Source organism: Bombus huntii, chromosome 3 (assembly GCF_024542735.1).
Source record: "Bombus huntii isolate Logan2020A chromosome 3, iyBomHunt1.1, whole genome shotgun sequence".
Lineage (NCBI taxonomy): Eukaryota > Metazoa > Arthropoda > Insecta > Hymenoptera > Apidae > Bombus > Bombus huntii.
This window is the reverse complement of record NC_066240.1, coordinates 8851589-8869304: the sequence shown is the minus strand read 5'-3', so window position 1 is coordinate 8869304 and position 17716 is coordinate 8851589. Positions and strand designations below refer to the sequence as shown.

The 17716-nt window shown below is 28.6% G+C and overlaps 5 protein-coding genes across 12 annotated transcripts; 4 read left to right on the top strand and 1 right to left on the bottom strand.

Annotated features, from left to right (window-relative positions):
- Nucleotides 1-27: 27 nt before the first annotated feature.
- On the top strand, nt 28-2089 carry LOC126864238 (uncharacterized). The gene is made up of 5 exons (XM_050615374.1): nt 28-176; nt 396-481; nt 737-1405; nt 1516-1776; nt 1863-2089. The coding sequence occupies exons 3-5, from the start codon at nt 976-978 to the stop codon at nt 2066-2068; spliced, it is 897 nt and encodes a 298-aa protein (XP_050471331.1). The 5' UTR covers nt 28-176; nt 396-481; nt 737-975; the 3' UTR covers nt 2069-2089.
- A 170-nt stretch (nt 2090-2259) lies between these two features.
- LOC126864226 (uncharacterized) lies at nt 2260-5599 on the top strand. Its single transcript, XM_050615344.1, has 5 exons — nt 2260-2670; nt 2856-3288; nt 3364-3566; nt 3637-3776; nt 3867-5599. Exons 2-5 carry the CDS (start codon nt 2924-2926, stop codon nt 4746-4748), a joined length of 1590 nt encoding a protein of 529 aa, XP_050471301.1. The 5' UTR covers nt 2260-2670; nt 2856-2923; the 3' UTR covers nt 4749-5599.
- On the bottom strand, nt 4792-7459 carry LOC126864240 (uncharacterized). 5 transcript variants are annotated; one of them, XM_050615379.1, is made up of 5 exons: nt 7320-7459; nt 6832-7034; nt 6129-6641; nt 5912-6052; nt 4792-5823 (listed from the first exon to the last, which is right to left on the bottom strand). In XM_050615379.1, exons 3-5 carry the CDS (start codon nt 6555-6557, stop codon nt 5530-5532), a joined length of 864 nt encoding a protein of 287 aa, XP_050471336.1. In that variant the 5' UTR covers nt 6558-6641; nt 6832-7034; nt 7320-7459; the 3' UTR covers nt 4792-5529. The 5 variants fall into 5 exon arrangements, with proteins under 5 accessions (XP_050471336.1, XP_050471339.1, XP_050471338.1 ...); XM_050615382.1 differs by lacking the exon at nt 7320-7459 and having other exon boundaries at nt 6129-6569; nt 6839-7297; XM_050615381.1 differs by lacking the exon at nt 7320-7459 and having other exon boundaries at nt 6755-7296.
- A 115-nt stretch (nt 7460-7574) lies between these two features.
- On the top strand, nt 7575-10048 carry LOC126864229 (mRNA cap guanine-N7 methyltransferase). Of its 2 annotated transcripts, XM_050615355.1 has the most exons (8): nt 7575-7715; nt 7824-8128; nt 8210-8402; nt 8472-8716; nt 8852-9033; nt 9107-9316; nt 9393-9607; nt 9685-10048. In XM_050615355.1, exons 2-8 carry the CDS (start codon nt 7895-7897, stop codon nt 9738-9740), a joined length of 1335 nt encoding a protein of 444 aa, XP_050471312.1. In that variant the 5' UTR covers nt 7575-7715; nt 7824-7894; the 3' UTR covers nt 9741-10048. The 2 variants fall into 2 exon arrangements, with proteins under 2 accessions (XP_050471312.1, XP_050471313.1); XM_050615356.1 differs by having other exon boundaries at nt 7680-8104.
- A 617-nt stretch (nt 10049-10665) lies between these two features.
- LOC126864215 (DNA topoisomerase 1) lies at nt 10666-17186 on the top strand. Of its 3 annotated transcripts, none has more exons than XM_050615319.1 (12): nt 10666-10854; nt 11126-11171; nt 11733-12126; nt 12185-12510; nt 12590-12738; nt 12829-13035; nt 13109-13273; nt 14000-14091; nt 14424-15397; nt 15483-15933; nt 16001-16150; nt 16232-17186. In XM_050615319.1, the coding sequence occupies exons 1-12, from the start codon at nt 10813-10815 to the stop codon at nt 16332-16334; spliced, it is 3099 nt and encodes a 1032-aa protein (XP_050471276.1). In that variant the 5' UTR covers nt 10666-10812; the 3' UTR covers nt 16335-17186. The 3 variants fall into 3 exon arrangements, with proteins under 3 accessions (XP_050471276.1, XP_050471277.1, XP_050471278.1); XM_050615320.1 differs by having other exon boundaries at nt 10667-10854; nt 12197-12510; XM_050615321.1 differs by lacking the exons at nt 10666-10854; nt 11126-11171; nt 11733-12126; ... (3 more) ...; nt 13109-13273; nt 14000-14091 and adding an exon at nt 14134-14329.
- Nucleotides 17187-17716: the final 530 nt, after the last annotated feature.

The window sequence follows — 17716 nt, the reverse complement described above, 5'->3', positions numbered from 1 at the left end:
AGGGGTAAACATAAGAACTAGAGAGACTAAAATTTCCAGGATCAGAACATCAGAAGAAGCGAGCTATTCTCTTCCATACTGGCATTAAAACGTGCACGAGGTTGAGGGTCCGACTAACACAATCGAGATATTCTAGACTAATCTAGAAATCTCATATTCAGAAAATGAGAGCGAAGGTAATAGGATATTAATATTTCTTATTAATTTCAATATTTTTGATGATAAGTTTGCTATTACATATTTTTTGAATCCTAAAATATATATTTCTTCAATTGTTGCTGCACTGCATGGTTATTTGACATGTTTCCTAACATTCGAATCACAAAAGCAATAAGTTAAGTTATCAAAAAACATAAAAATACAAGAAAAGTAAATAGGAAATTTTTCATTTTTAGTGGCGAAAAAAGAGGATGCGTAGGCTAAAACGTAAAAGGAGGAAAATGCGTGCGAGGTCTAAATAAATTTTATATCTATAACCTCTGTAAGTATATAGCGTATTATAATATATATTTAACATTCTTTTTTGTTACAAAAAGATATTAAAACAGTAATATATATTGATAAATATGGTATATAAAAGATTTATTTGAAAAGAAATTTAAGAAGTAATTTTCCAAACATTTGATCATGTTTGTAATATATAAGTTCTACTTATAAAAATAATTTTATATGTACAAATCTTAACACAAGTCTTAAAAAAAAGGCACTTATTAGCTTTATAAAATTTTTGTTTCAGCTGTAAGAGTAACATTATCAACCAGGTCAACTTTAAAAAATTGTATCGATTTCAACTTTCACAATTAACTTCTCCTATGCAGAGAGTTCATTTTATTACCATGCACGTGACTTATACAATTTAATAAATTGATCGTTTAAATTACTTGGAACCTTGTTTTCTTAACCTTAACCTCCATAATGTAAAATTAAAAAATATATTATACAATTATAATATGAGTTGATATAAAATTAGAAAATATGTTATACAATTATAATGATTTAATAGTGATAGCGATCAAATGGAATAACTGGCGTTTACGTTATTCGAATAAACTTAACCTCGCTGTATATGTACAGAACAACATGCAAACTGTACTAACAAGTCTATTACGAACAAAAATACAATTTTATAAATATTTAAAACCTCGTACAAATGTAGTAACATATTCTCAATTAAGACAAATTACGATGTTTCCAAATAACAATCAAAAACAATATAATGACGATGAAAATATTGAAAACGAGTCACATAACCTAGTCGGTTCGCTTAGTACCACTCATAAAGTTTTTGAAGATGAAAATGCAGAAATTATTTTTGATGTCAGTGAAAAACAAGAAATGATTAATTTAGAAGATTTAAGAATTGAGGAAGAACCTCACGATCCTTATGAAGGAATAAATTTAAAACGTGAGTAGTAATGAAACTTATTTATATACTATTATACAAACTTTTTGCTATTTAAGGACAATTATTAATAATGTTCTTTAATACAAGATATCAATACAATCATTTTTCAGGTGGCGTAAACGGTGTGTTTGAAATAGAAGATCTTATATCATTATTACAAAAAAGTAATGCCAAAAATATCTTTGTTACTTCTGTACCCTCTGAATTACAATATGTTGATTACGTAGTTATAGTAACAGGTAGTTCAAAGAAGCATATGCAGTCACTTGCTAATTTTATCCGGAAAGTGTATAAATTAAAAAAGAACAAAACAGATTTCTTGCCAAAAATTGAAGGAGAAGATTCAAAAGATTGGCTTGCTTTAGATTTAGGTAATTTTCTTATTGTGTTGGGATTTACTATATCTTTACTATATCTTTATAATAATCGAATTACTATATATTCCTCTTGTTTTTAGGAAATATTGTATTGCATATTTTTTCAAGTTTTGCTAGATCATTATATGATTTAGAAACATTGTGGTCAGTTGGGCCTGATTATGACGATAAAAGTAGAGGTTCTACTGACGAAGACATTATGGAACAATATAATACGTTTTTATCTGATTTAGAACCAATTGAGAATAATGATGATGATAAAAAGAGTGAAATGTATAGACAATAAATATAAAAATTATCTAAATGATATATGTTATTTTTAATGCACTAAGATATGATCCTTATTAAATAAATCCCATACAAAAAGTAAAATAAAATTCTAAAACATAATTCTCATGCAATAGTTTTTGAAAACTATGTGTATAAGCTACCAATCATCCTCCCTTCCCTCCCCCTCTTTCATTCCGCTCTTCGTGCTCTATTTATGCTTTCTGAAGCAATTCTCCATTTGCAATAAGCGTCCATATCTGAAGGCGCTTTATCGCAGATCAACAAAATGAAATCTTATCGAATTATCAGCTCTATTTCATACGCTGACTAATAATTACAATATAGACGCATTTGCGCGAATAAATTTTGTGTTGGTACATGTAATATTAAACCGCGTGTATCAACAAAACGCGATTAGAATAATAGTCTGTCCCACCTAACGGGTATCATCGGCATTTTTATACCATTTATAACATATAACATAAAAAATAATTTTTATAATAATAGAAAACATTACATCTGGTTCTTTAGTAAAAAATTTATGTAACTAAGTCCATGGAAGAGAATATTCTTTCTCCCATATGAAAGTGCAATTAATTTTCAACAGTACTTATATAGGTAATGTATATACATTTTCAATTATTGTAAATCGTTTAATTAAAAAAATGTATCATTATTTGCACATTGTTAATTATCATGAATTTCAACTCATATATTATATATATTCTTATGTGATAAATTAAAAATAGTTTAAGGTATCTTTAATTTTGTGGCTTGTTTTATCATACAATTCTTTATTTCAGATAATCATATGATTATTTTAAAGGAAGAAAAATATGAAAAAATAGAAAAATTTATCTAATCACAAAAAATGACAAACAATTTAGATTCAGTTTGTGAAAAAAAGTCCACCCGTTTCTTGCAAATTCCTTTAAAGTCAACTGAACAGATTTATTTAATTTTCTTGATTCCAACATTAATCAGCTGTTTTGTATATATAATTCATTTTTCTGCTGATTTAGTAGTTGCTATACAGCATTTCAAAGAAAATAACTTAGTATGGGGTTGTTGTACTATTTGTTTTATGTATGCACCAGCAATTGCATACTTTATGTTAACTGTTTCAAGACCAGATTGGTGGATGTCAAATGATGATAAATTAACAAAGGGAATGTTTTGTTGGTTCTGTCTCCAACTTTGTCAACTGATAGGTTTTGTTTTTTTTTCTCTTTATAGGTATTAATATTTTCTACTCAAAATAACTAATAGTCCCATTCATTTATATTAATATAATATCTAATTATTTTTTAGGTATGCAGGTCTTATAGTACTATCTATTGAAGCTATTATTTTAAGTGGAAAAGAAAGAACTGAGACTTTAAACATAGCAGCTGCTCCTGCAGCTATAGAATTATATTTCTTTTTACAAGCATGGTTTCAAGCAGTTCCTCAAGCTCTCTTTCAAACACATTTACTCTTTCGTGAATCATCATTTCATCAGACTCATCAATCTGGTATTTTATTCTACGATTTGCAGTATAATTTAAATAAAATTATAAAACCAAATTAAGATTATTTTTGTAGCAGTCGTAAAGGTGCTTTCTATTACTATATCCATTGTAATACTTGCCATTCAGACTACCTCATTTCAAAGATTTGAAAGTCAACGTATTAATGGTAGGAAACTACCATGGGCAATGTGGTTAAAGAAATATTGCATTCAGGTATCTTAATATTAAAAATTACATGGTTACCTACAACATGGGAAAATAATTTCTCCTTTTAAAGTATTTATTTAATTTATATAATTATAGGAACTTTGTGATTTTGAAGAAGGCACACCTTTAAAATTATCTGATAAAAAAGAAAATAATCCTATAGATAATTCCTTAGAACAACCAGAATCTGTAAAAGTTCAACATGAAGATAAGGAGCAATGTGATTCTCACATTTCTTTAGATCGTCAAGTATCTGTGACACCTCCTTTACCACCTAAAAATGTATATATTACACCACCTCCAACTCCTTTACGTGGAATTACTACAGTTACACCTTTACCTATACCAGATGTACCAGCCCCACCAAGACCAGATTCAATATGTATAGTTCCAAAAAATGCAGAATCTGAGCAATTATTTACTAAGGTGGTATCTATTGCAGAAAGAAAGAACAATACCATACAAGATTTAAAAGTTCCACAACGAAGATATTCAGCAAAAGGTTTAGAAGAAGATGATCCTGTAGGAAAATTTTTGAGTTTTTTATGGTGGTTCTTTTTCATTCTAGCACGTATACTTACCATTGCCATATTCTACGAATTTTACCCACTTTACTTATCCATTGTGCTTGGTATACATTATGGTATTATGTTAATATATCTTTTTTATTATACGCAATATTATGACATTATTACTTTTTTTCTTAATTTGTGGCTAGGATTAGTGTACATAGTTAGTTTAATTGAATATAGAATTAAATTTAAGTATGCAGATAAGTGGGTATTGCCATATTATATTTTTGTATTAATGCAAAATACGTTTTTAACATTATCTTGGTATTTTTATGCAGATTGGGATGGGTTTTGGTATTCTTATATATTTTTGGTCATTCTTGGAAGTATGACACTATGCGTTTTATCAACTATAATTTATTGTGCTTTGCTTAAACCAAAGAAACGTAGGATATATACCAGCTGACAAATGGATAAAATTGTCTCATGGTAAAATATTCATTGAAACGTGATTTCACAAATGCTTTAATTTTTATATATTACTTGAACATGAGGTTGTTTTATATTTATACAAATCATTTACAAAATAGATATACTAGAAAACTATTATTAACGAATAGGACAATGGAGTAGCTGATGCAATTAAAATTTATAGTTACAATGTTTAAATCTAAACTGAGAAACTGAGGACTGATATTGATAGTTACATAATGTGAAAAATGTATTTATCATACATGATTATAAATTAGGTAGCTATGTTTATGAAACATTCATAAGAAAATCCGTCTAAAAACATTTACATATAGTTACTAGATACAGCAGCATTTCTCCTTATCTACGAATTTTATATCTGTATAGTAATATTTACATTGCACATTTATATATAGAGATACTTATGTGAATACTTATAAGTGTTAAAATATGTATATCTCTTACTCTGTGTTTCTCTCATCTTTAAAGATGTATATTAAATTTAAATACTTATCATTTCATTACTATCTCTTTATTATCGCGATTTTAACTAAAAAATATTTGTGTAAAATATTTTTTACACATTGTTTCATATTGACTGCCAAATCTTAGCAGAAAACCACTTTGAGATTATTAATATTAAAGTGGTACTTAACATTAATAAAGAAATACTAATAAGTTTAATTTGATAAAAAATATATGCTCCCTTATACATCCATTCATTTATAACTATATTATCTACTTGCACACATTCCTTAGTCTATAACATGTTTTTCCTATACATGTATATTAGAGTCTTTATGAAGATTTCCTAATTGTGCTTCAAATAAAATATCATTTAATAATTTTTCAGCTATAATTCTTTGGTCTAATTTCATATTTCTAAGTTTTGCTGCAATATTTCGTCCAATTGCATCAAACTCATCTCCCATTACAAATGAATTATTATGTGATATTTTTAAAAGATCAGAACATTCAGCTTCATCTATCTTACGTCTACGAATTACTGGACTTTCAGACCATTCATTAGACTGATCATAAGCTTCCTCACTTTCTGGTTGCCATACATCCTAAATAAATATAACTTTTTAAATTTCTGCAAAATTTTAATTTTAATTTTTTGTCATGTAAGATTAAGCTCGTGAACAATGTGCTTACTGTTTTGTAACATTTCCTATATCCTCCTCTTGTTCTTATTATTTCTTGACATTTAGCTGCTGATAAATCAATATATATCATTGCAGGTTTTCTTTGATTAGCTTTAGATTTAATTTTATCAACCATAAAAGGATGTAATCTCTGTAGAACACTTAGATTAATGAATACAAAACAATTATATTAAAGTGCAAGAATTCTGAAAATAAATAAATCTTACTTTAATATGACTTAAAAAATTTCCAGTAGATCTCAAATTTCCATTTAAATGTCTTTGACATTGTACACATTGAACTGTTATATTACTGTCTTCTACTCTAATTACTGTAAAATATTCTCCATCGAGTATAGCTGGTATTCTAATTGGAGTAAGAGTCATGCTTTGTTGAATATTGGATTGTATATGTGAAATTTGATTAGGTTGATCTTGTTGATGTTGCACTTCTGAATCATGTTGTTGCTGATGTAAATTTGAATTTTCATGATTTTCTTGATTCTCTATTTCAATTGTTTGAGAAGATGTCTGATCACTGACTGTTTCAGATATTTCTTGCTGTTGATTTGCAGGATCGATCATACATGTGTCAAAACTTTCAATCTTTGTTTCATACCTTTGCGTAGGAAATGTATCCATGATCTTACAATGCATGCAAAATTTATTCTAATAGAAGAGTACGTTAAATAAAAAGCTCAACAATTTATATAAATTGTACATGAATAACTCTTTAAATATCTGAAAAAAAAATAGAGGAACATGATTTTTACTAACAGTGAAGCAAAATACTATTATTTATCTTGCTTTCTTATTGAATTTCAGATAAGCTGTTAGATAAGAATGTTACATACATAACACATCTAGATCAGATAATAGATGAGAGAATGTAATACATACAATCTCTAATGAAATTTCAATGTCTACCTACCACCAACCTTAAAAAATGTAGCTATATTGATATAATATGTAAATTCCTTTTTATGTACTACAAAATATCGTCGTAACAACGAAATATTCGTCGCATTTCTTGAAGTATTATTAATATATAGCTGTTTGAGTTAAATAAAGTGTGCTATCTTTGAAGCTATAGCAAGGCATGCATATGTGAAAGCAAGTGCATACTTGGCAGCACTGTGGTAAATAAAGTTATCAATAAAATTTCATTAAAATTTATATAAATTTATATACGTGGATAATAAATACATGTTCTTTACTTGACTACTATTCTTTTACATAATATAATTCAAAACAAAAGAAGGAACATTACATATTTATAAGGTGCATACATTTATAAAAAAACAAAATCAAATATGTAAGATATAAATAATACAGATTGTTTAATATTATTTAATTGAAAAAGGTACTTTGTATAATTCAATGCTTAATTTAAAATAAAGAAATCTTTCAAATTATTACTTAAGAGTAAAAATATAATTTCTGTTTTGAAAGAAATGAGGCTTATCTGTTTATATGTACATATTATTCTATGTATGTCTATTTGTTAATAAATTCTGTATTTTAAATTACTAAATATACATTGTTACTTCAGTTACTATGTTGCGTATTTGTTTGGGGAATTTAGGCTTGGATCGTGGAGCTCTAAAGCCATAGGGATATAAAGATAGAATGCGTGAGCGAACTGAAAAATGGCTAAAAAAGCTATTTAGAAATAGAAAGAAAACACTGCATAAAGGCCTTTATAACTTGTAGGGTATTTTTGTGAAATACGAATAACGTTGTCAGCATTGATAACTCCGATCCTGATTTTACTGAAAATAGATGCAGAGTAGACGTAAAAGAATTGTTAGCACTGTAAGTGCTATGCGTATATAGTTTTTTTTACAAATGGTTTGTTTTTACTTAAACATATTTGATACTAATGATTTATTTACATGTGTACATAATATAATATTTATTAAGAAACGGAAATATCTATTGAGAAAACAGTAGAATAAGATTTAATAATTGGACGAGATCTCATTTACTTGGATATGTCCGCACCTGAAGTAATGAATAAAGCCAAAGAAAAGCAAGATGAGATATTATCAGAAAAAGACAATGAAAAAACAATACCTACAATAAAATCACAGACGTTCTCTAGGGAAAGAAAAAAAAAGATTGAAGTAAATGATAAAAGTCATGCACAAATTAAATACTCTCAAACTAAGGAACATTGTTCAGATGCAAATTCACCTAAGCGAGTAAGATATGATGCCGAACAAAATGTATATATAATTATTATATTACACATTTTTGAAACATTTTATTTATTTGTTAAATCAGTTTCTTTTATCTGTATATCATAGGTTAATAATACTTCAGCAGATTTAACTACTAGTAACAGTGAGAAAACAAAAGAATCATCAAGCAAGGAAGAACACATTGAAAATTCATTATTAGTAGTACAACATTATAATTCGGTACTAAATAAAGATAGAAATAAAAGCAGAATTTTGTATATGAGAAATTTTAACAATTGGATTAAAAGCATGCTTATACGTAAGATACTAATTTATATATGAAATAATACTTTTGTGTGCAACAATTTTGATTAAAAATCATTTACAGTGGAATTTATTAATAAAACTCCAACTAATGCCCGTTTAAAAGTGCTGGATATGTGCTGTGGTAAAGGAGGAGATCTATTTAAATGGGAAAAAATGAATGCAGCACATTTGATCTGTACCGATTTGGCTGATGTAACCATGCAACAATGTCAGGATCGATATAAACAGATGTCAAAAAGATATTCTCAAGAAAGAAGATATTTTCCTATATTCTCAGCAGAATTCATAACAGCTGATTGTACAAAGGTATTTGTTTTTACCTTTCCATGAGTTTGTAGAAGAATACTGAACAAATAATTGACAAAATGTAATTGGTCTGAAATTTGTATCATTACTATTTATGTTAGCAATGGAGAAATCAGTGATAAAAAATGATTTCAGGTTCAATTGAGAACAAAATTTAAAGATCCTAGTATATCACTTGACTTGGTTAGTTGTCAATTTGCATTCCATTATTGTTTTGAGTCACTACAACAAGCAGAATGTATGTTTAGAAATGCAAGTGAATGTTTAAAACCAGGAGGTTATTTTATTGGAACTATCCCAAATGCATATGATCTAGTGTAAGTTCATTTTTTAATATGTAGAAAACTTTTAGCTAAAGTTATACAAAAATTAAATGCTTGTTTTAATCAGTTCTAGATGGCAGAAGTGCGATGGTGATAGCTTTGGAAATGACATTTATAGTGTAGAATTTTTTTGTGACAAAACAAAACCACCTCTTTTTGGTGCTAAATATCATTTTCAATTAGAAGGTGTTGTTAATTGTCCAGAATTTCTTGTCTATTTACCTGTATTTCGTAAACTAGCTTCAAAGTTTGATTTAAATTTAGTACTATTTGAAAGGTAAAAAGAATTTAATAACTGTACTTACTGTATATCTATCATATTTATAAATAATGAAAATTTTGCTTAATTATAGATTTGACAACTTTTATGAACGCATGAAAGATGGAGATAAAGGTAGAATGTTACTTAGTAAAATACAAAGTTTAGAAACTTATCCACCTCGACGTGAGGTACAGCTTACTGGTAACCCTGATAAAGATTATCAACATGCTAAAGAATATTGCTCGCAAAAGACTTCGACTCGCTGTGAGATTGGGACTTTATCTCAAACAGAATGGGAAGTTACTTGTTAGTAGAAAATCAGTATAATTTGATAATTAATTACGTTTGTTAATTTTATTGTAATAACATTAATTTTGTTTTAGCATTATATGCAGTATTTTCTTTTGAAAAAATGAAACCTGGCTGGAAGCAACATTAGAATATGTAAAATTATAAAAATTAGGAACCATAAGATGTTAAATTTTTAATTTAAAATTAAGCACTGACTGTATATTGTACGAACTAGTCTGTTGCTATAGAAATACACACGTATGTCAATACAGTATATATACATGTAGTTAATTGATATTCTAAATAACTTGCTCCAATGTGTTCAACAATATATCACTCCAAGATAAATGTATGCAGTATACTTTTATGTACTTGATTATGAATTATGGATTTGATTGTTTTTTATATAAACATAAAATTAATAAATTTAATATGAATAGTATTATGATTTAAGAAGATGGTGTGAACTTTTTTACCAATTTTGCTACATTTTATAAAAATAAACTCGTTAAATTTGGACATAAAATAAGCCTTGTTAACCTCTATATAATATTATGCCATTAATTACAAGTACATGCTATTTTCCTTACATAAGCCATAGACATAAAATGCGAATTAACAGAACTATAAAAGGTTAATATTATAAAAATCATATCACACAATAGCCTAGATCTTTGTATATTCCTTTGAATTACTGACGAAATTTTAAGAAATTAACAATAAATAATTTTTTAATGTGATATATTTCCTATGTTATGAATTTCGATATATATTCGATTATATGTCACGAACATCTCCACTTAAAATTGAAGTTTGTAGCAACGGTTGGATAAAGATTAGATATTTCTTTTCAAAATTAAAGCGATTTTCATCGATAGGAAAACGCAGTTGATACATTAACAACTATTCTCATGTGATTTATTTATAAAATTGTTAACGTTATGTTCATAACCAAGCATTATTGTAAGAGAACGACTGAATAGGCAGGTACGAACTGCGGTGGAAGGGATTATATTGGGGATCGAAGAGGCGGAGCAAAGAAGCGCATGCGCAGTTAGATATTTTTGATACTTTGACTGGGTCTCCTCTCTAAGCGTAGGCTCGGCTGCAGTCTCACGCGAAGTGTATAGTCGGATAGTGGTGTGTGTGCCCCCAGTCTTCTTCTCTCGCTTCTGTTAGCCCTTGCGTCGCTAAAGTCTATCAGTGCGTTTGTACGAGAAATGGAGCTCGAGCAACCGACAACGCAGTCGAATTCCGACTCAGTAAGTGACTATTTAATATCTGTTTGCTTCACTGCGTTTACCTACGTGTACAGTTTTTTAGTATTTTGTCTTATATTACGGCTTTTCTCTTGTACGTACGGCATAGTCGTGGATGCAAAATTTTTCTAAGTCCCAAAATGGCGTCTGCGACTAAGTCCTACCTGGCTCGCTTCACACTGCCAGACGTTAAGTCCAACGGAGAAGTAGATAGTTATATACCGTGCTACGATCTTATTAAGATGATATTTATATGTGAATTTTATTGTTTCAGGAAAAAAAGATCAAGGAAAATAGCAATGTGACTGGAAATCATAATGGTAAGTGGTTTATTCGTACAGTTTTAACGTATGTAATCTGACATAGCTGAAATCAGAACTTTATAGCAGCAAATGTTAAGTTCAACGCAACGACCAAAGAGTTAAGGCTGCCAACGACCCGACCGGTCTGACACGTGTTTCGACTCTGACGAAGCGTCCGAACTACTTACGACTTCCTGCAATTCAAACTTAGTTTTATTATTTTAGTTGGCACTTGTTCACGCTCTGTATTACGAGAATTTAGAATTTCAATTTTTTAAAGTAAAAATTATGGAATGTTTCTTAATTTGCCTCTTTTAACTAAATGAATACAATACATTCTAAATTATTTTTGCATTTCACATTTAGTTAAATATTTCGAAATATAGCCGTAATAAATTTAATCGAGGAATACAAATAATTTTTTTTTATATTTTAGTAATTATGCAATTTTATTTAAATAATTACATGCGAAATGATTTATTTTTTCAATAAAAAGATCTTGAAATACAATTGATATTATATATATTTATGTGTGTATATATATATATATATATATATATATTATATGTATATTTCTAGATGCTCATATAAATGGCATGTCAAATGGATTTGACAAAAAAAGAGAACACAAATCCGAACATAGGGATAAGGATAAAGAACGATCTCATAAATCAGATCATAAAGACAAAGAGAGAAGCAAAGAGAAGGATAGAAATCATAAAAGTGATCACAGGGAAAAGGAAAAAGATAGACATAAACATAGTTCTAGTTCTATTAAAGAAAAAGATAAACATGATAGTAGCAGTAGTAACAAAGATAAAGATAAGGATAGAAAGAGTAACTCATCATCTAGCAAGGATAAAGAACACAAAAGTAGTAGTTCTTCAAGCAAAGAAAGAGAAAAGGATAAAAGCAAAGATAAAGAACATTATCACAGATCTAGCTCTAGTTCAAGTTCCAAGGATAAAGACAGGTATATTTAATATAATTTTGTACTTAATCACACATAGTTTTATCTTCATATACAACAGATTATGTTGCAGACATCACAGTAGTTCCAAGGATAAAGAAAGCAAAGAGAAAGACAGAGAAAAAAGTAAGGATAAGGACAAATACAAACACAGTATAAGTTCAAGTTCTCGTGACAAAGATAAGGATAAAAATGTCTCTAAGGATAAAGAAAAGGAGAGAAAACATTCATTAGAAAAGGACAAGGAAAGACATTCCACATCTCATGCAAATGACAAAGAAAAGCATCGCTCTTCTGAAAAAGACAAAGATAAACATAATTTATCCAGTAAAGATAAACATCGCCATGATAAAGAAAAAGATCGACATCGTCATGAGAAAGAAAAATGTAAGTTATAACATAAGGTATACAACAAAGTTATGAACGAAGAATGAACTTGTTAATTTTTATTTTATCTAATCTATAGCAAAACATAGAGAAGATAAAGATAAGAAAGAGAAGGAGAAGGAAGAAATTAAAGTAAAAGAAGAAGTAATGGATGTGAAACCTAATCACATAGGAAATGAAGTATTTCAGTTTGATGTTGGCCAAACCTTGAAGCATGAAGTGAAAGAAGTACATATATACTTTTTCTAATATATTTATTTTTATACTTGAAACAAATGAATTCGAATAATTAAATAAATTTAAAATAATAAATTACAGGAACCTATATCACAAATTGAACCTGAAGATGATGATGACAGCGGTGGAGAACAACCATTATATATTAAAGAAGATGAGGATGACGAAGAAGCTATGAATGAAGAAGAAGGTAGTATGGATTCAACTGATGGAAACGACACAAGACTTTCAGATCTTCATAATACAACAATTAAAACTGAGGAAGAATCGGATGAAGACATGCCATTGGTAAGTCAAATTTATATTAAATTCTTATTATTTAAAAATTAGATATGTATATTATAATATAAAAATTATACAGAGTGCAAGGTCCATGGCTCCTACAAGTGTTAAAAGAAGTTTAGATTCAGAGGAAGAAGATGATGTCCCACTTTCAGCACGTAAAAAGTCGAAGAAGAATGATACAAAAGCAAAGAAGAAAAAGCGAAAACATGAAGATGATGAAGATGAAGACGAAATTGAACAAGTACTGTGATTCTTTACATATATTCTTTATATGTATTAATGATGTTATAATCTTACTTAACAATTTCGCTACGGCGGTTCGGTCCGCTGTAGCGCCGCCACTGAACTGGACTCACGCCAAAAGTGTACACATTGTGGATGGACAGTTTATTTTGGAAGAAAAGGGACTTTTCTTTAAAACAATATACTCAATTTTTACATAAAAGATATAAACTTATTTAATAGGTATAAAGAATCTGATTAGCAGTTGAAAATAGTGAAAGAATAATATACAGTAATTAATAATTTAATTCAATATATGTTTTGAAACATGGAAACACACACAACCCAACATCATATTTTTGGTATTGATAACGAGATTCTTGTCTCTTAGAGTTTTTCGCACACACAACACATCTTTGTGATCTATGTTTTCCTGTAGCTTCATAAAGTGAAGGAAAATGTCTTCCATTGAGTCTTGATGGGTGATTTTTTCCGGGTGTAATAGGATGACAGGTTCTTTTCTGATATTTTTTTAAAATTTGATCTATTAATTGCAGTTGAAATTTTACAATTGATATTGTTTTGTTGGTTTTCAATTTGTATAGACAATATAAATTCCTTAAGCATGTATCAATCATATGGAGTATATATTTTTTGTATCATTTTGTTGTACACGTCGCTGTGGGTCACATCATGCATATCTGATATATCTCACATTCGATTAACTATAAAATAAAATTTATAGAAACCAAAGAAGAAAGGTGCAAGAGCATCAAAGGGAGAAAATTCTAGCCCAAGGAAAAAGAAGCAAGAAGAAGAACAAGAAGTTTGGAAATGGTAAGGTTTCTTATGATTTGAGGAATTACAGCGTATAAATAAATAAGGTTATATCGTCCTAACCTTATTTTGTGTGTATGCGTGAATTTTTCAGATGAAGCATAATATAGTAAAACTTATATACATATTTTTTAAAGCAAAATATGTTTAAAGTTATTACAAATATCAGAATAACGTCTTTGATAAATTTACATTGTTTTTATAAATGCAAATGTTCTACAAAATTGAAAATGCATAAGTATTTATTTATTTGAAGGTTAAATTTTTGAAGCACAATGAAACAAAACTAAAAACACACAATGAAATAAAACTAAATGAAAAAATTGTTATAGGTGGGAAGAAGAGAAGAAAAATGATGGGACAAAATGGACATTCTTGGAACATAAAGGACCAGTATTTGCACCTCCATATGAGCCACTTCCCCCTGATGTAAAATTTTATTACTGTGGAAAAGAAATGAAATTAAGTCAAGATGCAGAAGAAGTTGCAACTTTCTATGCACGCATGTTAGATCACGATTATACTACAAAGTCTGCATTTAATAATAACTTCTTCCATGATTGGAGAGAAGTGATGACTGAATCAGAGAGGGCTAAAATAAATGACTTGAGTAAGTGCAATTTTAAAGAAATGCATTCGTATTTTGTTCAAAAAAGCGAAGAGCGGAAAGCAATGACAAAAGAAGAAAAGCAGAAAATAAAAGAAACAAATGAACAAATACAAAAAGAATATGGTTTTTGCATTATTGATGGACATAAAGAAAAAATAGGTAATTTCAAGATTGAGCCGCCTGGTTTATTCAGAGGTCGTGGTGAACACCCTAAAATGGGCAAATTGAAAAGAAGAGTTATGCCAGAAGATATTCTTATTAATTGTTCCAAAGATTCTAATATACCAAAGCCACCACCAGGCCATAAATGGAAGGAAGTTCGGCACGATCCTAACGTTACCTGGCTTGCATCTTGGACAGAAAATATTCAAGGACAAGTGAAATACGTTATGCTCAATCCATCAAGCAAACTTAAAGGAGAAAAAGATTGGCAGAAATATGAGACTGCTAGAAAATTAGCACAATTAATAGATAAAATTCGTGCTGAATATAGGGAAGATTGGAAAAGTAAGGAGATGCGTATAAGACAAAGAGCTGTTGCATTATATTTTATAGATAAATTAGCTCTCAGAGCTGGTAACGAGAAAGATGAAGATCAAGCAGATACTGTAGGTTGTTGTTCTTTACGAGTAGAACACATTACATTACATGAGCAAAAGGATGGAAAGGAGTATGTAGTTGTATTTGACTTCTTAGGTATGCTGAATTTTTGCTCATAAATTAGATAAAGATGACATTTTTTAGTATAATATTTGTATATATGTTTTTATTGTATTTATAGGTAAAGATTCTATAAGGTATTACAATGAAGTGCCAGTAGAAAAAAGGGTATTTAAAAATTTACAGCTTTTTATGGAAAATAAATCACCAAGTGATGATTTATTTGATCGTCTTAATACAACCGTTATGAATAAACATTTAAATGAATTGATGGAAGGTCTCACTGCTAAGGTCTTTAGGACATATAATGCTTCATGGACATTGCAGCAGCAATTAGATAAATTAACAAATCCTGATGATACAGAAGCAGAAAAGATTTTATCATATAATAGAGCAAATCGAGCTGTTGCAATATTGTGTAATCATCAACGTTCAGTGCCTAAAACCCATGCAAAATCTATGGAAAACCTTAAGGCAAAAATAGAAGCTAAGAAGCAAGCTATAAGTGAAGCAGAACATGCTGTAAAGGAAGCCAAACGTGATGCAAAGCATGGATCTGTTAAGGAAAAAGTGTACGTATTGGTTAATTATTAAAAATTAAGTAGTATTAAGTAATTTATTGTGTATTTATTATTATAGCGTATATGAAAAGAAGAAGAAGGCTCTTGATAGATTAAAAGAGCAACTGACAAAATTGGAGGTTCAAGCAACAGACAAAGAGGAAAATAAAGAAATTGCTCTAGGCACCTCCAAGTTGAATTATTTGGATCCTAGAATTACAGTTGCATGGTAACTTTGATTCTTTTTTTATTTTATATTAAATATTATAATCATAAGCACAATATTACTTTTTATTTTTATATTATTTAGGTGTAAGAAACATAATGTCCCTATTGAGAAGATTTATAATAAGACTCAGAGGGATAAGTTCAGATGGGCAATAGACATGGCAGGACCAGATTATGTATTTTAACCCCATAGAAGATTGATTATTACGAAAAATAACTCCCACTGATTGTATTTAGTGAAATTTTCGTTAAAATTATTGAAGGAAAAAGTAATGGTATAATTTTCTATATTTACAAAAAATAAATGTGAAAATGCGAAGACATATTTTGTATAGAACACTACGTTAAATTTCGGTAAAGACTTTATATTCAGTATGTAATAAACACATACTTGTAATCTAGAAGTGATCGCTTAGCAATCATCGCGTAAAAATTTTAGCGGTCGCATTTGCATATAGACGTTTAATTGATCTTATAAATATTAGAAACTAAAATTGAATAGTTTGACGAAAATTTAAATTCGTGTTAGGTAGAAATTTGTAATATTTGTGAATTAAAAAAGCAAAATTTGTGCAAGTGATCTAAATTTAGAGAATATAGCTCAAAGATACTTCAGTAAAACAAGAATTTTACAGTCTCTAAATTTAGAAGTGCACAATAAACATTGGTTGCTGCATTGTACATAGGACTATGAAAACTTTGCCAGCCAAGTAAGAAAGAGGTATGTGTATTAGATCTAAAAAAAATGTGACTGCCGAATGAGCAGCTAATTTTTATATTCCTTTAATTTGTCTTTTCTCATAAGTGTATAATGTCATTAATGGAATGTTAATTAAAGTTAGAGTCGCGCGCTCTACATAAATTTTTTAGTATAAAATTTATCAAATCGAAATTGTGGTTAGCCAATTTGATTGAAATATAGCGTCTCGAAAGATAATTATAACATATTAATGTATTTAAAAAATAGATTATTGCTTTTAGCGATTTATGCTTTATAAAAGAAATGTTTAGTCTATAATAAATGTGAACACAGTGTATCTTTAACATTTTTTTAATATTCGTACACATAAAAACCTTGTGATCACCATGATATAGAATATTGTAAAAAAAAAATACTTCAATATGTTACAAATTAGTTATCATATTTATAGCCATAGTTGAATTTTGTTTACTGTTTAATAGCAAGATACTCAAATTTATTGCAATATTTTTCAAAATCCTTTCCTAATATATACCTGTAAATCATTTGTACAAGATATTCTAAATTTCAAGAATGTCTTTGTTTATGTGACTCATGGGACTCAAATTATACATTAATATTTGAGAGTATGTGTGTGTGAAACACCTTATTTTAATCTGTTATAAGTAAATCATGTTTAGAATAGATTATTCGCTTATTTATCTTGGAATATGAATCAGAGACGAGTAATTTTTTCAGTAGCTTAGGATATATTCACATTAGTTAGATTGTAGACTTTATAATAAATATGTTATTTCCATCATAAAAATATTCATTCATCTTGCTAAATTAAATATTAATTACTCGTCACTGACATAATATTCCCAT